The sequence below is a fragment of the Humulus lupulus genome, chromosome 2, assembly GCF_963169125.1.
Source record: "Humulus lupulus chromosome 2, drHumLupu1.1, whole genome shotgun sequence".
NCBI lineage: Eukaryota > Viridiplantae > Streptophyta > Magnoliopsida > Rosales > Cannabaceae > Humulus > Humulus lupulus.
Genome location: NC_084794.1, coordinates 31,010,156 through 31,035,831, shown reverse-complemented (window position 1 = coordinate 31,035,831; position 25,676 = coordinate 31,010,156). Strand labels below are relative to the sequence as shown.

The 25,676-nt window shown below is 35.1% G+C and overlaps 1 protein-coding gene across 1 annotated transcript; it reads right to left on the bottom strand.

Annotated features, from left to right (window-relative positions):
- Positions 1-452: 452 nt before the first annotated feature.
- LOC133817618 (uncharacterized) lies at positions 453-2,428 on the bottom strand. Its single transcript, XM_062250189.1, has 3 exons — positions 1,397-2,428; positions 779-1,315; positions 453-678 (listed from the first exon to the last, which is right to left on the bottom strand). Exons 1-3 carry the CDS (start codon positions 2,168-2,170, stop codon positions 565-567), a joined length of 1,425 nt encoding a protein of 474 aa, XP_062106173.1. The 5' UTR covers positions 2,171-2,428; the 3' UTR covers positions 453-564.
- Positions 2,429-25,676: the final 23,248 nt, after the last annotated feature.

Below are 25,676 nucleotides of genomic sequence, written 5' to 3'. Positions count from 1 at the left end.
ATTGTCGTTTCTTCCATTCATGCCTTTTTGTTTTTTTAAAAAAAAACTATTCATGCCTTTTTAAGTTATTATTTTATTTCTTTATTGATTTTAACGGCTATTCCCTCGAATAAAGCTTTTTGTTGTCTTCGTACTCAACCCACCCCTGCCTATGCTCTTGTTAAAATGCTTTCTTTCGAATCTCAATGCAACCAGGAAGCTTCTTAATGTTTCTTACATAATAAAATAGTGATTGTTCAAACACAATGTTGCCTTTGTTCCCTACATTTTTCTTTAATTTATAGCTTTGTCCCTCTAGTTTGTTAGGAATTGTTGGCCAAAACAAGTTAAAAAAATAAAGATAGGTCAAAGAAAAAAAATTACTGATTTCAGGTCTAGAATTCTAAAATTTTGTCCAGCTTTCCAAATATAACAATAACTGAAAAAACAATCCAATTTTGAAATAAACTTAATTTACAAGAACACTATTAAATATTAATATTACTGTTCCATTTTACAATTAATCGTATACGAATCCCGTACAATTTATAATCAATAAATTAATGTTATTCTGAACTCCCCTGTTCAAGAATGCATGTGTATCAACTCTTCTTCCTTGCATTCTCTTATGGCCACATCCATTACTTCACCACCTGAAGAACGTGACACGTCACAGCAATGCCTTCTCGGAGCTTGCATCTGAGATAGAAAATAAAAAAAATAATCACAATAATGAAACAAAAAATTTATTTATATTTGCAATTTGATAATGTATAAATAAAAATAAATTAATAAATACCTGTTTGATGTCAAGGTTCAACTTGTGCGAAAACACCCTGACCTCAGTCAGTCTTCTTGGTGAAGCGGCGTCGTTTGAGCAATTGACAAATGATTTTCGGTAGGTGGTCTTGGTTTCAGTTGGTAGAGTTGACACGTCATGCAGAAAGAAAACGATGGGTCTACGACACGTGTCCGGGTGAGGCACTCTAGTCGTGAAAGTGTAAAGCCCCGAAAGAAGAGTGGCTCCCCTGATTTTCCAGGGCCGAAAAGTCCCCTGCACGTGGAGGATTTCCGGCAGTGGCACGTGTCCTCCGAAGACTTGAACGGCATAACCCCATGAGACTACGACTGTCCACGAAGACCGTCTGTCGTAGCAGACCGTTTGCTGTAAAATCCTCTGAGAATCAGCATTTGCAGCCTTCAACAAGTGGTTTAGAGCTTGAGGAGTAGACATGTTTGGGAAGATGGGATTCGTAAAATCCAAGTGGTGTAGTGATACCAATGGAGTAACTGGATGCGAAGCCAGTAGACCAAATATATCGCCTCGTATATCCATCTATATATTCTCAAAAAGTTATGCATATAAGTAATCAAATTGTATACTATAGTTTTAATATAGAATGGGGTATTTGTATACCTGATGAAAACCAGGCTCGTGAGTTAACCTAATGCCAAGCTCTGTCATGCAAGAGTAGATTCTGGCATCACTACCATAAAGATGAGGATATCTCTCAATACATGAATCGAAAACCTTGGCCAAGACTTTGGCTAAAGGGTAACTTATAGCGAAACCAGCTCCACCAAAAGCCATTCCAAATCCGAAAAAAGCATTCTGCTCATAAACCTCAGAGTTGGTCCCTATGTAGTACCAAAGCCCATGATCATACTTGGAAAGAGTCTTCACTAAATTCTCAGGGAAGAAAACAGTGTCATCGTCACCAAACACGTACCATCTCACGTCCGGGTGATTCAGCGCCACCGTCTCCGAAACCACACGTGCCACTCGAATGGCCGACCGGTAACCTCCCCGGTAAGTGTATCGGAACCGGGAAGTGTCGCCGGATATGCAAATGGGAGGAAGAGAAGCGGTGTCGTTTTCTGAATTCTGTTGTGGTCCCTCTTCTAGAAACACGCAGCCTCTCATTTGTGCTGGCTTCCACCATAGCTTAATGTAGTCCTTCCTCTTTGCCCACGACTTCTTGTTAGATGCGATTCCGAACACGATGTGGCCCAGTGAGGTCGGCGGCGAAACCAGGTCTTGGGATGAAGAATATGTGTGCAGATAATTAGTGTGTACAAGAATTAAAGAAAGAAGAAAATAGAGTACGAGTAAAGAAGATGATAGAATTGCTAAGCCTGCTAAACGAGAAAAATTATAGGATTTGGAAGAAGGTTGCTGGAATAACTGCATTTTTTTATGAGACTGGTGAGCTATAGTGAATTCTTTTTTTTTTTTTATATATAAACCAAAAAAAGAACTGGTTTCAAAAACAAAAAGGCTTTAAAAGAAAAACTAGAGATTGTACAGCTCCAAATGGGTACATGGGAAATATAATTCAGCGCGGCTTGAGCAAATAGTAGAACTTGATGAATTGATTTTCAAACTTTGGCATATATATGACATCTTCTAAATGTTGTTACATTTGCATGTGTCGAACCAAACTTCGGTTCATACGTATTTAATTACATAAAAAGGACTATAATATAATGAGTCCATGGCCAATCAGAGACGTCCACTTGGTAAGTTTATCAATATTTTAGTCAAAGGTTGTGGTGTGGGGGTCCCGTATGCAATGGAGCTGACCGAGTGAAATGAGTTGGGTCTACCGAAATATTTCCTTATAAATATATATATATATATATATATATTCATATAATATTGGGTTTCATTTCATCTTAATTGGGTAGTTAGGTAAAGTAGCATCGTCAGTGATCAGCTTTAGGTCACCAACTGTCAACGGAAAGTTACAATGGTCCTAAAAGCCGTCCATATTTGATGGCTTATATAAAATCTATAGGCCAACCACTAGCGATGCTGTGTCCTAATAATTCCGCAAATCTAACAACGACACTCTTTCTTTCCCTTAAGATGAAAGAATGTCAAAGCTTAATTGTTCAGTAGTGCACGGAATATATTAGTCTATTAAGAAACTAGAAAACACGTATAGATTGTAATAGTAATTAAAGGGGAGATTGGGAACAATTCAACACGATTGGAAAAATTTTTAGCTCTTGAATTTTTCTTAGAGGTAAAAAAAAAAAATAGATGTTTTGTATGCGACTCTGGTAGAATATAAAATATATATTATTTAATGATACTTTTTTTGTCCAAATCTCCTATTATATTTTCGTAATTAAATATAATTATTAATCATAACTTTAAAATAATTATTAAGATTAAAAAATAACCTATTGCGTTTAATGTAACAAAATACATTTACTTATTTCAAATTATATTTTTTGGGACAAAATTTTTAGTGATAACATAATATTATAATTATATCATATGTATTTTTTATAAGAAATTATGTTGTGAGAAATTGTAGGCCGGATAATTTGGCTTAAGACCTGAAATATATATTCTATATAAAAATTGTCTACATAATAAAAATTCTTAGTTTAATATTTATTTTGTTAACTTTAACGAAATACACTCTTAAAATCAATTCAAAATTAATATTTATTAATTATATTAATATAAATTCAAATATTATAAAATATCATTAGATATTTATTAATTATATTAATATAAATTCAAATGCTATAAAATATCATTATTATTATAATAATATTTAATACTAGCTAGACTAGATATTTATTAATTATATTAATATAAATTCAAATGTTATAAAATATAACTATTATAATAATTTATAATACAAGACTAGATATTTAATAATTATACCAATATAATTTAAATGCTATAAAATATTATTATTATAATACTATTAACATATAATATATAATCTTAATTGTTATAAAATATTGCTAGAATAAATATTTAATAATTATATTAATATAAATTTAAATGTTATAAAATATTAATATTATTATTCTAATAATATTTAGTACTAGACTAGATATTTATTAATTATATTAATATAAATTAAAATGTTATAAAATATCATTATTATAATAATATATAATGCAAAACTAGATATTTACTAATTATATGAATATAAAATCAAATTTTATAAAATATTATTATAATAATATATAACATATAATCCTAATTTTTATAAAATTTTGTTAGAAGAAATATTTAGTAATTATATTAATATAAATTCAAATATTATTATTATTATAATATTTAATACAAAACTAAATATTTAATAATCATATTAATATAAATGTACATATTATAAAATATTAATATTATAATAATATATAATACATAATAAATAGATTGTATATAAGTATTGTGTGTACAAATAATATGACTGTATAACTAAATAAGAAATTAAAATAGCATTTATCTTCTATCAATGATAAACAAGTTTCTTCTCTCATCATTGATATGGAATTTGAATAATATCATGAATGTTTGTATCTTAAATAGAGTACGTAGTTTATCTTAAATGTTTGTGATCTAAAATATTATCATATTATTATTATTTTTAAAAACCATAAAAAAATAATTTTGTTTAATTTTTCTTTTAATATATTTATGTCATTCTTTTATATATAATATTGTTTATTTATTTAAAATTTATATGACAATCATAAAAACATAATAAAAATAATTAATATGTTTTTAAAATAAAATTAAACAAATTTATATTGCACATTGATTGCACCTAATATATATATATATATATATATATATATTAACACGAAGCTGAAAAATATTTATACAATATTTAATTAACTTTATTTATTATATCAAATTATTAATTAATTTCTTTAGTATTCCGGCTAACCCCAATATTTTTTACTTTGCTGGAAAAAATTAATTTAATTATACTATATATGCACGTATAGGTTATCACTTTGCTTTGTCTTTTTGGATGTACATTCTTGTCATACCTCTAATTCTCACCTTTTATTTTTATGTAGAATAAGAAATAATTCACAATTAAGTTTAGGTAGTTCATCATTGACCAATGATGTAATAACATTATTGTTTGAACTATATGTACGACATCTTTTATACCTATACTTGTGACTTAAAGTAAATTTTAGTCACCAAAAAATAATATATTGTAATAAGAAAAGATCATTGTCACCAATTTTTTTTTTAACTCTAATCTTTCAACATACATATCAGGAAATACATACCAATAAAATGCGTGATATACAAACTTGTGCTTGAAGAAACGAATAAATAATAAACAGATCTAAGCAAAGCAGTAACTGACTTGGAATCAAAATTCGCCAAAGCCGTTGCCTATAAAATTGGCTTTAATTGGCGTCCAATACACAATATTTGCTCATAGACACTTTATAAAAAGTAAATCTACATCGAAATCAACATAATAGTACTTCAAATTTTAGATCTGTCATAAACATTGTCGTGAGATCCAAACTAAACTTTGACGACTCCGACGAAATTATTTGGACCACGAACCTTACACAAGAAGCACCTGATAATAATAAGTTTGCAAGCTTTGAAAAGTGTTTGCTCTTTTTTCAATAGTAGAAAGAGAAAGTTTCGTATGCATCCCATGTATATATGAACATGCAGTGATGCCATTTTAGTTTTAAGAATACGTCTTTTTTTCATTATTATGAAAAATAATTCATGCATTAAAGATTTGTCATTTTTGCAAGTATAGTTTATGCCAAGTGTACTAAAGAAATATGTAGTTACCACATATAATATTAGTTTTTTTTCTTAAAAAGATAATAATAATTATATATCATGATTCTTTTTATATATTTTCGTTCTTCAAAATTATATATTCTGAATAAAATCAAAGATGACGTCGGTGAAAAAGCTATTAAATCTCAATCATAACATCAAGTTAAACAATCATCTCGTGCTTAACAACTACAGAAAGATGAAATATATTAATAAGGTGGGGGAATTCTAGATTAAGATCGAGCCACGTTTCTTGATCTCATAAAGAAGCTAAAGTTAATGGATTTTCGTTGGATAGAATTGAGCATCATGATAGTTTGCAAACCTTATTCGATCACCTAATTGTGCTAAATTATCAATTCTTAAAATAAAAATACAAATTGTAAGATCCATGATTTAATTGGTATTTTTGTGACAACTAATTATGGATTTTATTATTAAGTATTTTAATTGATTTTCCAATTAGTCAAAATATTAATTTACTTATATATGGCTTAATTTTGAATTAACTTAAATTAAATTAGGCAATCTTTCTTTCTTTTTATTTTTCTAGTTTTGAGGAAATTACACCAATTATAGAATTTTAAAATTTTTTTTGAAAAATATGGCATTTTTTTTCTTAAGTTTCTCATGGAATTTTTTGTTTTGTTTACATTCTTATGGGAGTTTTTTCCCCATGTATTTTCTGTATTTCAGCATACGACAACACGACATGAATTATCATGTCGTTCAACATACGACAACGTGGCAGGAATTATCATGTCGTTCAGCCTTCCTCGAAGGCTGGAGCCTGCTGATACGTGTATGTCATTCTTGCCACCCCCGGAGAAGATATTAGGCTAACGGTCATAAAGCCATCTCCCGATAACCTAGTCTGGAGATGAGCTTATAAGGCTTCTCGAGCAGCGACCAAACTTGCCAAAACATCCAGAGCCCTTCCTTCGGAAAACTAGAAAAATTGCCAAGTGTCAACCAGGGAGACATACATGGGACCACAGACACCTGTCTGACATCTAGTTGCGGAAGGTATCGTGCTGTTGGTACCATTGAAGCGGCAAAAAAGATGTCCTACGACGCTGTCTGACATGAAAAAACGTGTACCTACCATATTGACAATACCATAGGCACTTTTCTAATAATGCAATGGGCTTAACATCCTCGTATTGGGTCTCCCAAATATCTACTGGGGCCCGCCAACCTATTCAATGTATTGGAAATCTTTATTTCACTACACGAAAAGAGGTATGTCGTCGTTGTAGATCAAGAAGTCGTCACTGTAGGTCTAATGCGGCGACATATTGTTGCCAAAACGACGTCGATGTAGGTTCGTATGTGTAGTGTCCAACAGCGACAACAAAATACAGTCGACGTACTAGTTTATTGCCACATCGACGACATATTAGTCGCAGTAGGAGATCCTTTTATTTTTGTTGAACTGTTCTATTGCGACGACATGTCATCGCTGTAGGTCATTGCAAAATTTGAAATTTTGAATTTTAAAACCTTCTACTATGACCACATGTAGTCGTTGTAGGTCTGTCAACCCCTACCCTCTACATAGATGAAATGTAGGATCACAAACTCTCAGTATTTCGTGTTCAGCGTGTACCCTACTACGACGACATGCCGTCACTGTAGGTGGTTTTTTTAAATAAATAATTTTAATATTAAATATAAATAAAATCAATTTCTTAATTAAAATCTAATTCAATATTAGTAAAATAATATTTAACATAAATGATATTAATATGAAATCAAAATAAAAATAATTTAGTTCAACATAGTATAAAAGTAAGTAGTATAGTCTCCAAAATGTAAAAAATAACACAAAATATTAATAAAGTTAAAAGCATAACATAACCAAACTAAATGTCATCTAAATCAATCCCAAAGTCGTCATCATCGTCGGGTTGTTGTGGTGGCTGTGGTGGAAATTGGTCTGGGCCTAGAAAGTTTGCCATCATGGAATGTATCATATTCGTGTCCAAGTTCACAAGTTAAAATTGTGGGGCTTTGATGTTCGGGTTGGAAGCTTGCATAAATTGTTGCATTTGGAGAAAGTTGTTGTTTTGGGTCATGATAGCTTGATTGGATTTTTGAACCATTGACTGGAAAGCCTCAGTTGGTACCATTGGAGGGTCGACTGCGATCGATGTAAATGGTGTTGTCTCTAACTACAAAGAGGCTCTGGTGGCCGTGGTGGCAAGAGAACTAGTGCCTTTCAACTTGCGCCCAATACCTCGGTTATGGCCACGACGTTGGCCAAGTACCTTCGAGATGACTTGTGTCTCATCAATAGATACACTTCCTTCTGAAGATTCAGATTGGGATTGTGTTTATGTCTAATTCAGTCTGGGTCATCATGGATTGGTATACGCAGTCAGCTTAACCAGTATGGATGAGTAATACAGTTGGTCAGTCTAAGAGGACTATCCAGATACTAAAGGACATGCTGAGAGCATGTGTATTGAGCTTTGAAGGGTCCCGAGATAGTTCAGAGGACCACTGAGGCTATGGAAAAGATTAAAGCTCAGATGCTCGCTTCTCGGAGTAGACAAGAAAGTTATGTTCATTCAAAACATAGGAACGTGGGGTTCCAAGTGGGAGACTATGTCTTCCTTAGAGTTTCACTATGGAAATGGGTGAAGAAATTGGAAAAAAAGGGCAAGTTGAGCCCTAGATTTGTAGGACCATTTGAAATCCTAGAGAGGATCGATCAGGTGGCCTATAGATTGGCCTTACCTTCGGCACCGTCGGCCGTATATAATGTATGTCATATTTCCATGTTGAGGAAACATGTATTAGATGAGACTCATGTGTTGAGTTATGGGGATCTGGGACTTCAGGCAGATCTCTCCTTTGAGGAACAGTCAGTCCAGATATGAGACAGAAAGGATAAGGTTCTGAGGAACAAAGTTATACATTTGGTTAAGGTATTATAAAGGGACAGCAAGGTCGAGGGAGCGACCTGGGAATTGGAATAAGATGTGTGGGATTAGTATCTTGACTTGTTTAAATAAAATTTCGAGGATGAAATTCATGTAAGGAGGAGATAGTTGTAACATCCCAAATTACCTGATAAGGCTTAGGGCCTTGATTAGGGGGCAGGATGACAATTTATGAGAATTATAGTTATATGTGATGAGTATGCATGTAATTATGTGATTATGTGGGTTACATGATAATATGACTAGATATGATTATGTTTAGGTGTATTAAATATGTATGTGGACTCGTTTCTTATTAGAAGGTCAATTTTCGTTATTTGGCCCGTTATGGGTGTATTTGGCATATATGTGATATATGTGTGAGACCACATTATTATGTGGATATATTCAAATTACTCAGCATGAGGTGATCATAGGGAGCATGTTAGCGGGAAAGTCACAACGGAATCCAATACCCGACTTGGGGTGAGTTAAGGGGTATTTGGGGTATTTAGCATATTATCGGGATATCGGGTAATGGGAGTAAATATTTGAAGATATATTTGGAGTTAGTGAGATTAGGAAGGAATTTTGGGAGTTTTGACTATTTTTCCCTCGGGGACGTTTTTGGTACCCCGAGCCTCGGGATTTGCTTAAGGTTACTTAGAATCTAAGTAAACCTCACACACACACGTTCACTCAACTCAGCTCTCTCTCTCTCTCTCTCTCTCTCTCTCTCTCTCTGTCTCATGTTACTCTCTCTCACTCTCTCTCTCTCTCTCTTGTTGCTTGAGGAAATTCTCTAAATTGTGAGGAGGAAAGGCTGAATCAAGGGGAATTGAGGCAAGTTTAGGCTCGGGATTGCTTGGGAAAAAACTTAGCATTGCTTAGTGTAACACCCTACGCCACTATGGCTGCTTCCTGTAATGACGACTGGCCCTACAAACCAACACGAATCTTTCCAGCGTGCTTCGTCCTCACTCGCACGCTTCTTGGCAAAACTTCCCAAGAGGTCACCCATCATCAGATTGATCCATGTCAAGCACGCTTAACTTTGGAGCTCTCAAGTGATGGGCTACCGAAAAGAAGATACATCTTGTTGGCATAGGTAGTACACATCAATCCATTTAAGCCCTCTTCAACTGTGTAGTCCCATACCTACACAGTCTTGGAATCATCACACTTGACCTTCCCTAGACGGTGTGGGATTGCACAAATTTTACCCGGTCTTTCCCCCTGTGAATCACGGGATTTTGACTGTCGCAATCACCCACCCTTAGGGGTCCGACGTCCCAGTCGGCCACACTTTCGACTGGGTCAAGGCTCTGATACCATACTGTAACGCCCCGATTTCCCGAAAGGTTACTTAGGGAGTCCATTCAAAAATAATAAACAATAAATACTTTAAGACACTAAGAGAAAATATTTATTTAAAATTTAAACAGACAATGAGATCTCATTATTTAAAAATAAAAATGTTGGACGCTAGGTTTAATAACAACAACATAATGAAAATAACCGTTCAAGTCTAAAAATTTAAAAACATAACATTTATTTCTAAAAACATAAAATAATCAGAGCCTAGCCTCTAACATGTTTTGTCCAGGCCTCGAGCTCGCACCACTCACTGCTTTGTTTTGTCTTTACCTACACACAGAGTACCCATGAGCTAACGCCCAGTAAGAAGAGCTATGTAGGACATAACTCCCCAAACTAGAAAACAACAAAAGAATAAACATCATAAACATAATAACCATCGTGCGATATATAAGCACCATATCACACTAACATTATGTGTGTTACACTCACACACATAAATACTAACAAGTCATGTTGATCGGACATGAAATGTAATCTGCCTTGCCTGCGCTGTACTCACACTCGACATTCCCATGGTGGCACTTTGTCTAGCTTGCGCTGTACTCACACTCGGCCATTCCCTTGAGACATCGTTGCCTTGCATGGGCTGTACTCACACTCGGCAGTTTCGTGGTGGCATCCTATTATCCTGAGTTATAGACACCCAAGATAATTCTTGCAAGTGCTATACTCACACAAGCAGCTAGAATCTAGTACCACACCTACTCTATCATCTAGGCATGTCTACTAACTAAAATCCCTAGCACTATCCTCATGCTAGTCAACCTAATGCAACAATTCATGTCACAAATATAATTACATAATTAAACAAATAAGAAAACAAGGCTGTACGCATAACGTACACCCTGTGCGCAAATGTTCACTCTTCTTACCTTAAACAATATGTTTTCCGCTGACGTGTCCCAAACCACTAGTTTTGTCACATCGACGACCACTAGCTCCTAGATGTCCAATTACACAGCAAAAATTCAGGAAAAATAAAAATAGGCGTTAGGGTTTTAGTTCAAAACCCTAATTGTCGAAATAATTTAACCATGAAATTTTAAAGTGCATGGCACGTAAATTAAAATCATTTTTCACAAAGGTTCGAACCATCATGTCACATGCACACACACTGATGTTTATAACGTATCGCATGAATTCATATATATATACTTTTTATGTAAAAATTATCAAAATACCCTTTAATATCACAATTACATAATAGACTCAATAATTTCTAAAGATTATCATATGACAACAAAATTTAACAACCAACTCTCCAAAATCCTAAATAATAAGCGAAGACTCATATAAGACCAGAAAAATAATTTTTAACATTTATAAATTATTTTTCCTCAATTTCTCAAATAAAACCCAAATAATAAAAAATAAATACACAACCAGCCCAAAAATCAAACTAACATACAGAACTGTTTAAAAATCTAAAATAAACTTATAAAAATTATTTTAGAATTTTCTGGGTAAAATAACTATTTTTCTTAATTAATTTAATATAAAAACAAATTAATTCAAGAAAAATTCATAACTGATTAAAACTAGAATCTAACTATATAGATCAATTTCTACACCCTACAGTAATACACAAAAATTATCTAGGGTTCAGAACAGTAGCATTAATATTTTACATATTTCAAATATAAAATAAGCCAAATAAATCATGAAAATTACATAAATGATACAAATTCGAAATAAAATTACTGAGAGCCTTAGAATCTCATTTTAAACATATACAAAAATTCCCATAATTTTTAGAATAATTTAAATAATTTTTCCAAGCAGTCATAGTGACGTGGAGCGTTATACTTAGGGCAGTAGAGGTAACGTTTTCTTGCCTTAATCCCCAGTACTATCTCTGGTTTTAGTCAAGTTTCAGAGTTTAGAAACACAATTCTGAATTTTGGGATTTGATGAGCTTTAGATTGGATTGTAACATGGGTTTTGATGATGTTTGATTGCTGAATCGTTTGGGAACTTTGTTTTTTGGATTGTGCTATGTTTTGATAGGTTTATGGAGGGATTTAGATTGAGAAAAATGGAGGAAAAATAGAGTTTGCAGGTCGAGCCGCGACCTTGTTCTTGGAGCGTTGCGACTCTCTTGAACGGAGGAAAAGCAGGTGGCTTTAGGTACTACAACAAATACCACTTTCTACAACACATCACTATAAGTTTATTTAAAAAAGTATTATAATAGACAATGTTAAAAAAGCGGCAAAGTGTTATAAATCTTAAAAGAAAAGGCGGGCCTTAAAATTTTTAAGCGGCTAACCAAAATGAAGTTTTATATTTCGCTAACCTAGTTTTCACTTTTTCTCTCCTCTTTTTCTTCTCTCCTCCTAGCTCTTTCTTCAATCTCCATTTGATCTTTCACCCTAAATTCAATTCACACTTCACTTGTGTTATCATATCTCTCTTTCTCTTGTCTCATTCAATATTTTTTCTTCCATATTCAAAATCTCTCATCTAGCACCAGTTCTATACTCACACTATGTTTGTCTTGTTTTATGAGTACTTTGAAAAATTAAAAGTTCTTAAATGGAAAGAAAGGAAGCACTCTCAGATTCTTCCCTCTGAAAATCTTACAGGTTTATATATATATATATATAGGTTTAAACTTGGGTATTTATTATGGCATGAATCACACCACCTATTTTGCATTTCTATTGTTTTATCTTTAAATACTTTTGTTGGGTAAAGTACAATGTTTTGAGCTTGGAGTTGGGATTGATATTTTAAGCAACCATTACATTTATTTTTAATGTTTCAACTTAAATATTTTTTTTTAGACTTCAAGGGCATGGCGTAATCATCGTGTCTGGTTCTTTCTTCCATCACCACGTCCCTCTTTCATTGTCAACAAGGGGAAATTATATTTGAGCTGTAAGAGAACTCTTCCCTCAATCACATGTTTTTATTTTCGTTTCTTTTTTTCTACAAATTATTAAGGCTTAAGTTTCTATGGTCTTCGTGATTTATATATATATATATTGATTGATATTTCATTATTTTATCTTTAGTTGTTTTCTCTTGGTAAATCCTTAAAATGTTATTCTATTGATGAATTTTAGTCCTAGTTTGAAAGTCTTTGCCTTTTGGTATCACTATATTATACACAGTTTTCTACTAGCTCTGTTCATCCTATAATGAATATAACATTATTTATTATATCATTTGGGTTATGTGGATTTTTATTTCATTTATTGTCTACTACTTTGAAATAATTTGGGCTTTAATTGTGGATTTATCTTACATTTCGTGTCTACTGGTTTTAAATGTTTTGAACTTTTCTCTTCATATATGTGTGTATTTGTTTCTATGTTTGATTATCATGGAAATTTTTTACAGTAGCTTCTTGGTATTATCAGTGATGCAATCATAATTTTGAGCACTAACTTTTTGGGGAAAAATTTATTCCTTTTTTATTTTTTCACTTACTTTGTTAAGCTTGGATTTATCGGTAATATTTTCTTTGAGCTTACTTCAATTTATATGACTTTGTGTTTATATGAGGGATGAAACTTTTCAATTTGGTTATGCTGAACAAGGTATCGATCTAGTTGCAAAAGGTAAGTATAAGATGAACAAAAGAACCACACCCTAATAAAATGTATAACTACGAATAGATGCTTTTGTGTTATGTAGCTTTTATTTGTTGGTTTTGTATGCATATATGTCATTTCGTATATATGGGTGTCTTTATATATGCTTAAATACGATATTTTTCTTATGAATCATTAAATATATGTCATACACACAATAACAAAAGTGAAGAACTGAAACACTCATTGTTCTTGCTCTTGCAAGTTGTAGGGAATTTGGTATGGATTGCTTCAGGGGCAGTATTGTAGACTTGTGTAATACTCTAGTTATTGTGTAGAATCAATTGGAATAGATGTTAATTATTTTCTATGAATCTCTCTAGTGTATGGTTCTGCAAGCTTGATTTTAGTGTGTGTGTATGTTGTGTCTATGCGTGTCTTTCTCATAAGATAGTGTTAACAAAAAGAGGTCCAAAATAATACGTATAAGTTTTTATTGATTTTTGTATTGATAAAAAAGCTTTATTGACTCTGTTTTTGAATTGTAATGTTGATTTAGTTACACTAATATTTAAAATGAAAGGGTTGTTTTGAGTTAAGTGTTAAATATTTACTATATTTTGGCACTTATATTGTCGTTGCAGCTTATTCTAGCTATAACTTTGTTTTATATGCTTTATACACACACATATATATATATATATATTTATATATATCTTGACCATTGTAATAGTGAGTTTTGGTATTCCTACTGTTAATCACCTTTTCATTTGAACTATCTACTTCAATAAATAAATTCAAGAATTTACCTTCTTTTTTTGTTGGAGCAAAGAAAAAAAACAAAAAGAATTCAATATATATTAGCATATAAACTATATGTGGATATAGCTGATAATCATCACTGAACACTGCATTTTCTATTTTGTATGACTATATCTCAATTCAAGAAGCTTAGTTAAATGGTACGTTTAACTTTATCCTTACTCGATCATGGTTGTTTTCCTTTGATGCTACCACAATAGATTATTCCAATATTTAAATGGACAAGAGGATGTTCATTCAAAGAAAGTGATGGATGGAAATGTTGCTTGTCATTGTTTCATTGATTAATTTAATTAATTGAACTATACATGCATTTAAGCAAATACATGTGTAGATCTCACTTTTGCCAATGTTGGAATCATCTTTTAAGCCTTTTAAGGTGAGAGAGTTTGATAGTGACCACACAATCTTTAATATCACAATCCTAACTCATGAAACTAGTCATATTTATTGTATGTCATTGTATGTCATTTAGAGACTGACCCTTTTTTGGGATTGCTAAGTTATTTTTTGGAGTCTAATGTCAAAACCGGATATTTATGCGGCATTGTTCCTTTGTAACTTTCTATTTAATTAGCATTTGAAACATTAGTGGAGATTGAAAATTGGATCCAAGTTATACTAATTCTTACTACTACAGGGGTGTCGAAATATTTCAAGGTGAGAAATATACAAAAAAAGAAGCTTGCGAGAAGTAACTCTATATGTTATATGTTATGCGTGTTTATTTATGTATGACTTGTGGGCTTTCTAAGTTTAATGTTTAATGTCTATAAGTTTATATGTTTTATTTGTTTGATGGTTTAATTTTGATTTTTCTCTTATAAATATTTTTTTTCTTCCTTAAAGAGATTAATGAGCGGAATGTGGTTTGTGACTTTTTATATTTTTTTTCCACCCTATTATTAGGTTCATATGGGGCGCAATTGAGGTAGAGAGAGGAAATCTATGTCATGCTCATGATTGTTCAATACATAATTTGGGGCAAAGTGAAATATATACAAATATATAATGGTATATAATCTTCAATCTTGTATTTTCTTTGATTAGATTGTGATTTTATTTATTTATTTATGGAGTTGGTCACCTCTATTTTTCTTTTTGAAGTTCTTTTTGTTGAATTTATTTACTATAATCATTTCTTTTTTGGTATAGGCTACTTTTAGAATCTTAATCATGCAGTTTGCTCACTGAAATTCCATGAGAAACATATATGTTTTAGGTTTTACCTTGTGTCTTGGGATATCAATACCTCAAAATTTTATCATTTTTCCATTAGAAAAAAATTTTGGCAGGTAGCTTTTGACTTTTAGTATCATTTGTTTCCCTGTGATAAATTTTGATGTATACATATGTACAAATTCTATTTTTTTTAGGTATTGGACAATCATAATTCTTTATATAATCAGTTTTGTCTTGTAATGTGTTTTCTGGCTATGCCTTTTTCAATCTATAGTTTTGTTCTACTTTTATATCGTACATAAATTTCTTTGCTTGTTTGTCTTTCTTTCTTAGTTTGCACATAATGTGATTGTTGAAATCCCCCAAAGAAACTAGCACATATAAATGTCTAGATTTTGCAGTTTTCTCTTTGCAAGGAGCCATTATTCTGTGTCATGACAATCACAACGAAGACCAGTTTGTTTTGTTCTTTAGCTCATTAACGATCATATTAGTTTCAGTTTGTAATTTGAAAATTCTTATGCATTTTTAGTTCACTTTTAAACCCTTGGATGGAACATGTAATCTAATGTCCAACACTAGTTTACAACTTTATTTAGTTATCTATTAACTTTAAATTTTTAATTACTTCTTGGATAAAAAGCACTTCAGGCAATTAGGCAAGCATATTTCATCCATTGATCTAATATGTTTCAATTAATCTAATGCTTGATTGTTATGACATGATGAGATGGATTAAATATGTTGTGTAAATTTAGATTTAATGTGTTGTGTTATAAGCTTTGTCTTAGACAGCTTGGTATGAATTTATCATGTCCTTTCCCTTTGCTTGATTCCTTAAGACTCGCTTCGCTTTTTCATTTATGGGAAATTTTTTGTCATTTTCATTAGAATCTTTATTCTCTAAAATCTTTACATTGTGGTTTTATGTTTTGCAGGTGAGAACTGCCTTGCAGATAGAAGGAAGACCTTTCATGGTTATTGTCAATTCATTCTAAATAATTGTTTATGAATGTTTTCAATCAAGAATTGAAATATTGTATTTTACATGAATAGTTATGGGGTTGTCTTTTTGGAGTTTCTAATGGGCATAATTCCAATTGATTATGTATTTTATTGTGCTTAGGTTCACCATTTGGAACATAAATATTTGTAATATCATTCAATTAACTAAGAAGAGTTATTTTCATTTTCATTTAAGTGTTTATTTGTTTTAATGTTAGTATTAATAAACCTATTAAATGCATATTAAAATAATATTTGTCAAAGTTAGAGAAAAGTATTATTTATACTAATAGTAATAAAAATATTTTGAGCATATTAAAACAATAAATAATACCAATAATGTGTTATTGTAAGTTAATACTACTTTATAAGTGGCAAAAAGTATTATATAAACTATTATAAATATCATAAGAAAATACTTATCAATTTATTAAAATAACTCAACAAAAGTGTTATTGTAGAATATACAATAATACTTCTCTATAACTATGGAAAAAGTGTTATTCAAAGTGCTCTGATTTACGATAACACTAATTTCCTTAACACATCTAAAAGTGTTATGGTATGTATTCCATAATACTATTTTGGTGTTATTGAAAGCAGATTTTCTTGTAGAGGGCTTTTGACCTGCAGCGCCTGATAGGGTGCGCTATGGTGCTAGTGCAGGCAGGGAAGAGGCTCGGGCCTCAGACTTGAGCAGGTCGCGGCTCAAATACTTAGGGGTCACAAAACTTAAGGGATATTTTTCCTTGGGGAGGTATTGAGTGAGGGAACTCAAACCTAAGTGCCCGTGATCGATCCTACTACCCGGTTTAGTAGGATTCGATATCTCGGAGGCTAGGACTCGGTTCGAAAGCCTTTATTTGCTTGTTATTGACGATATTTTATATTATGGTTGTGACTAGGTTATCGCTATAGGCTCAAAACCGGGATCATGCTCGAGGGTCATTATTATTATTACGCTATACTCGGACCTAAGGTAAGAAAACTGCGCCCGATCTGTGTTTAGGGCTTAGCCCGAATATAGTGCATAATTAATGTTATGTAGAGAATGTTTTATTAAACATATTGAATGTGCAATGTTTACATATGTTATGTAATAACTGTTGATCTGTATATCTGATTGGGGAAGCTCAACTTATAAGCTTAAGATTTATCTATGTTATCTAATGAAGGGCTTTGCTTAGTAGTCAAGGGTATAGTCAATTTAAAGACTCGGCTTATCAGTCAAGGGATTAAGACTCGACTTATCAGTCGCGGGATTAAGACTCGATTTATCAGTCGGGGGATTAAAACTCAACTTATCTGTCAATGGTTAAGACTCAACTTATCAGTCGAATGTTAAGACTTGACTTATCAGTCGATGGTTAAGACTCGACTTATCCGTCAAAGGTTAAGACATGGCTTATCAGTCGAGGGTTAAGACTCAACTTATCAGTCGATTGATAAGACTCAACTTATCAGTCTAAGGTTAAGACACGACTTATCAGTCAAAGGTTAAGACTTGACTTATCAGTCGATAGATAAGACTCAACTTATCAGTCGATAGAAAAGACTCAACTTATCAATCGATTGATAAGACTCGACATATCAGTTGAAGGTTAAGACTCGACTTATTAGTCGAAGGTTAAGACTCAACTTATCAGTCGATGGTTAAGACACGACTTATCAGTTGAGGGTAAGACTGGACTTATTATTCGATGGTTAAGACACGACTTATTAGTCGATGGTTAAGACTCGACTTTTGACTTATCAGTCAATGGTTAAGACTCGACTTACCAGTTGAGGGTCAAAGACACGACTTATCAGTCGAAGATTGAGAGACTCAACTTATTAGTTAAGGGTTAAAGGACTCGGCTTATGAGTCGAGGGTTAAATGCTCGATTTAGAAGTCGAGGGAAGTAATAGCGTGTCGAACGCTGGCCGATAGGGTTAAGCCGACCCGAAAGTGAGATACACGCTTTGTTGACCCTCGATTTGGCCAACGACACGGAGTCAAATGTATGACAAAAAATAGAACGACAATTGAAAAAGATAATCTAACAGAACAGAAGAAAACACCAAGGAATTATAGTGGTTTGGCCCCAAAGAATGGTAATGACCTACGTCCACTTAGTGATATTGTTATTATTGAATCTCAAAGTCGTGATCAAAGAACTAGGGTTCTTGAGTTTCACAAACCTTGAATGTATTACAATAAGACGATGAATTCTCTATAGCTCTTTTTCTCTCAATATTTCTCAAAAAGACTCATGAATCAAAAGTCAAAAAGTCCCTCCCTTGAGCTATTTCATGCATATTTATAGGCTTAAGGAGGGTTACATGCGTCAACGTGTCCTATCTTTCCTTAATAATCGCGTATCAAGATAATAATGAAGAAATATTCAATGCAATTATTATAGGATTACAATCTTAAGAAGGAAATAAATCAGGTTATACGATCAGCTTGTTTGTATTAAAAATTAACCCTGGCGATGCGGTGTGCTTCTGGTCGATAGTCGAGCAGTACTTTTGTCATGTGTCAACCACGTGTGATAAATTCTTGCCACATCATCAGCAACCGTTTTTTGGGTAAACATTTGCCCCCCAAGTTTATTTATTGCGACCAGCAATAAGTAAACATAGGAAACCGACTCTTCGAATACCCCATGAAATATGTCAGAACCGCCCATGATTTCTCGAAAAAGGTGACCAATCATGTCTAATCAAGTCTTTTCGGTTTCCCAAGAATGTGTCCGACGGCCATTTCACTTCCCCATGCTTAGAAAAAGTAATTCATGATTACCTCTTTTAACATGTCGCAGTCACTATATATAATATCCCAAATCCATTTTTTTACTTTTTACTTTTCATTCGCCATTTTCTCATCAAGAACTCCTAAGAACCTCGACTTTCAGAGCCCAAAAAATTCAAGGAGCTTCCATCGCTGTTCTAAGGATCCTTCGCTTGGACGCTTGAAGATTTCGTTTTAGACCCCTCTTTTTATCCAAGTAAGTTTTACGAACCCCTTGGATGTTTGAGATGCCATGCAAAACTATTTTTTATGTATTCAAACCTGTGTTCTTGACTGTTCTTGACCAAAACTGTTTTGGGGTAATGGGCATATTGATCGATGCTTGATAGGATAGCGAGGTAACATTTCGTAGAAGTTAGGAGCCAGTTTGGTAGTCGAGATTGTAGATTTAGGGCGTAAAATCGAAGTTACTTCGATTTTTAAGCTAGTTGAAAAACTGGGTTTTTCCCACCCCTTCGGAGTTGAAAAAGCTTTTTCCTGAAAAACTTTTTACTTCCGCTTTTCAATCTGTTTTTCAAACTGCTCGTATAGAACTTAGTGTTTTTGTTAGAATGCTGTTGGCCGTATAAAAACTTAATTTTTATACGCGAGCAACGTTATTCTAACTCTCAACACAATCTTTTAAGCTTTACGTCTTATCTCCCCCTTTCTCTGTTCGCAGCTTTTCATGCAAGATCCGTGGGGAGGTGAAAGACCCATCGACGACGACTTGCTAGCTCAATTGCTTGAGGATGAGGAGCAATCGCGTTACTAGTACCTGAAATTCCCTTTTCTCGCGCCACTTCAAACACTCCATCAACCCTCATCCAAAGTATGGGTCGAGCAAAAACTAAAGCCCAGAAAAAGAAAACCTCCAATCCTTTAAATTAGCCTACTCGTCGGGTTGAAATTCCCTCGACCAGTGGTCGAGAAGAAAATATTCCTGACCCAAACATCCAATCTCATGCTCAACCCCAAAATGTTGTTCAACCAGATGTTGAATGTTATGTAGCACCTGTCATCCAGGTAATGATCAAGATGATCGCCAATTACATCAAAAAATATGGACTCCCCAGGGTGACACTAATTCGACGCATTCAAAACCAACGGGTGAACTTGCCTGGAGGCGTTTTCAGCAACTGGTCGAGGTACCACATTGAGGTAGGGACTACATTTCCTCTTCATCCTTTTTTCCAAGGGGTGACCAACTACTTTGGGGTCGCCCCTTTCCAAATAACTCCCAATGGATATAGAATGCTTGCTGCACTCTATATCCTTTATAGCCACAAAAAATGGCCTGTCCCCACACCACATGAGGTCAATTATTTTTTCGACCTCAAGTCTAAGCCCAACCAAGAAAGCACGGGTTTTTCCACTTTTGTCACCAGGAAACAGGTTGCACTTTCCTGTCTGACACCACTCACGTATCAAACGTGGGGAAGTACCATCAGGAGTATTTCCTTACGACTGACATGGTCGCAAACAACCTGTCCTTCATTCAAGAAGGTAACGTCTTTGTACCACTGGTCGTTAATCTTCCTTCAATTTTTTCTCTACACTTTCTTAGATTTTTAGTGCCTTTTTGGCCCATGGCTGCGAGCAGCCCCACTCCAGACATAGAGTTAAGATCAGCCCACTTGGCTAGTATGACTGACGTGGAGAAGAGCGTCAAGCATCTGGTCACAGAGGCTAACCTTAGGCTGGTCGGGCTTTTGGCTCCTCACCAGGATGTGAGGGAGTCAACGGCGGGAAGCGCCACTGGCGAGGAGATTCCCGAGCAGCACCCGAACATGTCACAACCTCAAAGGAGGACAGTCGGAGTGACAATAAGGGAACCCTCAAAAATTCCACGAGCTGTTGCTCCCCCCACCCCTCAGGGAAAGGGAAAAAAGAAGGCCACTGAACCTCCCGCTCCCATCAACGAATCTTCAGATGAGAACGGTACTGATCTTTCGCTCTTAGATAGTTTGCCAATTCCCTGTCACTTATTTGATGGGGACAGCAACTTTAAGTATACTCTAATCTTAAGTTCAGATTTCTTCCAAGCAGTAAGTAGTTCAATAAGTAATGTAGCGACCAATAGTTGTAGCACGGGCACTTTACTTATAATCTCTTTACTTTCATTTTTAGTTCCGTCTATATATCTTGTCTCATTGCTTGTGTTGTTTCTTTTTGTGCAGATATGTCATCTGAAGACGTGTTCGAGCATTACAAGGTTGCCGCTGGATCTTCAGGCAAGAAGAAAGACAGCAAGAGGACTCGGGGGGAGAGCAGTAAGACTGCCTCAAAGAAGGCCCGAACTGAGGACCCTCCAGCCACTGTCCCTTCGAAGGAGAACACGCCACCTCCATCGCCCCTCGAGCAGCCGGACTCAACTCCTCCAACGCCCGTCGACCAGCACCCTACTCCTTAGGTCCCTACCGGCCAAACACAGCGCACTCAGCCCGAAGGCTCCCTGTCCAGCATTGTGGTCAGCTCAGCCAAGAAGAGGATATACAAGCTCTCCAAACACAAACACAGTCAAGAGGCCATTAACGAAACCATTTCCATGAAGATTGACCAAATACTCAATCGAGGGCTGAATGAGATAGTTTGTGTAAGTTACTTCTTGATGCTAAATAATTTGCTTTTGATTTTCTGCCATCGCCTTACCCTTTTCATCTGATTGCAGGGATTACTGACCATGACCGCTGGCTGGCGCCGTGCGGGTGCAATGGTGTCCAAGACTAAAAATTTTGACACCAGGCTTGCTGAGGCTAAGAAAGCGCTTGAAGGGAAAAATGCTGACCTGATCAAGAAGAACAATGAGCTAACTAAGCAGAACGGCGAGTGGCTTGAGAATAGTGCGGAGCTGTCTAAGCAGAAAGAGGAACTGCTCGAGCAAAAATCCACTCTGTCCGAGGAGCTGCTGGAGATTCGAGACGCTCTGAAGAAATCCAATGAAGACAAAGAAACATTCAGGGAAAGCGCCAAACTCAACTACCAACAATCCAAACATCTCGAGCTTGATTTGATTGCGAGCAGGCAAGAGACGCATGAGCTGGAAAAGCGCGTGAAGGAGCTTGAGGAACTCGAGGCCAGGAACTTGGAGAAGTACAAGGAAGCCACTCATCTTTGCTTCTACGTGTTTTGGAGGCACAACCGGGAAGCTAACTTTAGCTACCTGTCAGAACGCCTGAGGTGGACTCTAATGTCTCAGTGTTCCCCAGAGATCTCTCTGGAAACATGGATAGATGGTGCAGATAATGAAGTTGGCGTAGCTATCGACCAGGACTCTCCTCAAGACCCTCCAGCCTCTTAGTCTTTTCTCTTTCTATCTTTTAATCTTTTAATTACATGACCTATGGGTCGTGATGTAAAGACATTAATTTTTTATTGCTGCGTGGGCAGTTATTTTCCTTTTAATCAAACAATTATATCCGAGCAATACTGCTCGCGGTGTAAAGTAATTCGTTTTTGATATTATATTACATTTTTGTTTTATTATAACATATGCTCGCATGACCGAACTTAGCATAGCACTTTGGTTTGATTTAACAAAATACAAAATTTTGAAAAATACTCTAAGTACCCTAGCATGCTTTCACTTATTTTGCTCATGTGTTTACATACCTTTTGATGATATGCTTTGTGTAACGACCCAAATTCGCTAATAAGGCTTAAGGGCCTTGATTAGTGTGCCAGGAGGGCAATATTGGATTATTATGTGATTTAAATGTGTAATTATATGTTTAGTAATGTTCTTATTATAATATGAAATAAATATGTGATATATGTAAGAACCACATTATTATGTGGGCGGGTCCGCAGAGCACGACTCGAGACGATCCTAGGGTCAGATAACGGGAAAAGTCACAACGGGACTTAAAATATGACTTTGGACAAGTCAGAGGTACTTTAGGTATCGGGTAGTGATTTGGACTATCGGGTTATGAAAATAAATATATGGAGATATATTTGAGGTTAGGATGTCTAGGTGGGAATATTGGGGGATTTTACCGTTTTGGCCTCGGGGACGGTTCCGGCACCCCGAGCCTTGGGATTAACTTAACAAGTAAGACAAAAGTTAGGAAGCCTTTAGGAAAAATATAAACCGACTTAATTTCCTACTCAGCTGGTTATTCTCTCTCTCACTCTCAAGAAAAACAAAGTAAACTAAACTAGAAACACTCAAGGGAAAAACAGAGGGAATTGAGGAATTAGAGCTGAAGAATTGTTGGAACTTAGAGGAAATTAGGGGCAACTTAGAGGTTTAGCTCAGCAAACAATCAAGGATTAAATCAGGGCTAAGGTAAGCATGAATTTCCTTCTTTCTGTGGTTAGAACTTGAGTTTCAGCTGGGTATTGAGGTATTGTTCAATTGATGATTAGGGTGGAATTGAGCTAGGGAAATCCTTGGAATTAGCTGGGTTTTGGCTAGAGGAAGGGTTCAATCAAGAAGGTAAGCTTTGTTTCATGAATTGATGATTTGAGTTTGAGTTTTGACTGATTAAAATTGGGTGTTTAAGTTCTTAGAGTTTCAAGAGTTGAAAGTGAGTTTTCTGCGGGTTATTGAGCTGAATTTCTGTTGAATTGTGTAGCATAAGTCGTGGAAATGTTGGGTGTTGAAGTAGGGAGCTTAGGGGTGGTTTTGGCTGAGGTTTTGAGCTTTAAAATGATGGGTTTTTTGGGCACGAAGGGAAGGGCCGCGACTCTGTTCTAGAGCGTTGCGGCCCTAGGATGAAGAAAGGCCAAGGAGGCTCGGCCAAGGGTGGGCGCCGCGGCACCCAAAGCAAGGGCCGCAGCGGGTGTCTTTGTTCAGGTTGGCCTTAGTTCTATTTTGAGGCTAGGGCTGTGGCTAAGCTTCAAGGGCCGCAGCCCTTGGTTGTGCACATGAACTTTTGAGGATTTTAGGCATGGGAATGTGGTCTAGTTTGCTCGGGATTGGTTTCGCCACCGTGCTTGGTGGAATTCGGATCCCCGGGAGTTAGTTTTGTAACCGGAAACCTATATTTGAATATTAATGGAACCCTAAACTTTGGTTGTGACTAGGTGATAAAGGCTTAGGCTCGGGAACGGATCGTGCTTGAGGGGCGTTGCTCGTAACTCAATAACTGTAAAGATTAAAGGTAAGAAAACTGCACCTGGTTGAATATATGTGATTGGACTAAGGGTTCCCTATTGTAAATGATTGAAAAGATGGTATTATGCCATGAAAGCCATTTAGTGAACCAACGGCCTAAGGGTGCCAAGGGTTTCACTAGCGCACAGGGCGCGGCTCGGCCACTAGTAGCCGAGGATAGCTTATTATGCACTGAGCTCGGTTTAAGCGGGCTGGAGTCAGTGGGTTAAACAGATGGTGCAGCCTAAGTCATCGGCTCTGAATATTATGTGATATGAGTGAAATATGTGATTGATTGTATCTTGAATCTAAATATATGTGCTGAATGTTTATTGTGGATTATTTGATGGGTGTACATGCGTAATGAGTTAACTTTTCTGTTATCGTTGATTGTGTTGTATATGATGTTTTCTTGCTGGGCCTTGGCTCACGGGTGCTACATGGTGCATGTAAAGGCAAGAGCAAGTTGGATCAGCCTTGATTGGAGAGCTCAGCGAGTGGAATGTACCTAGCCAGTTGCTCAGCCTCCACGGTTGAGGTTTAGACAGGGATGCGAGACCCAAAGACTATCTGTTTTGCCTTAGTATGGATAATGATTACTCATGTACCTTTGGAGTCTGTAAACTTACTTTTAACTCTGTTTCTTTTGGGATCCCATGTATATAACAGTTTAATTATATAAAATGAGTCTTTTGAGACCAAAACCTTTTTAATCCTAGCACTTACATGTTTAATGACACGTTTTTAAAATTGATGACTTGATTAGCAAGTCTTGCACCTTTATAAGTACACAGTGTAGCGGTCTTGGCTATCCAGGGCGTTACACTTTGCTTAATAGGACCTTATATGCCCCCCAAGTGATCGAGGAGCTTTAGGTCCTTGGTCACTTTCCTTGACCAAAACTTGTTCGAACATTACTACTCAGAGCAAAATAATTATAATTATAATACAGCAAAAAAACACACGTAATGAGCAAATACTTGTAATAAATACAATAATTGGCAATAATGACTAGCTGCGCACAGTCCCTTATATTTCTTGTAATAAATGGACGAAACATGTATGTACGAGTGATCAATAAGATCTTACACTTATAAGCAATCAGTCACATAAAATGACCAACCCTTTTTCAAAACTTGTAAAAGTAAAATTAATACAAGCCAATTCTTTAAGAAGAATTGTTTATTGATAGTACTTGCGCAGTTGTTCTCCATTCCAATAGCAAGGAACGAGATCTCCATTTAAGCGAGCAAGTTTATAGGTGTCTGGGTGAAGGACTTCTTCAATCTGGTATGGCCCTTCCCAATTAGGTCCCAGTACTCCAGCAGCTTGGTCGCGGGTGTTTAGAAAAACTCTTCGTAGTACAAGATCTCCAACGCTGAACTTT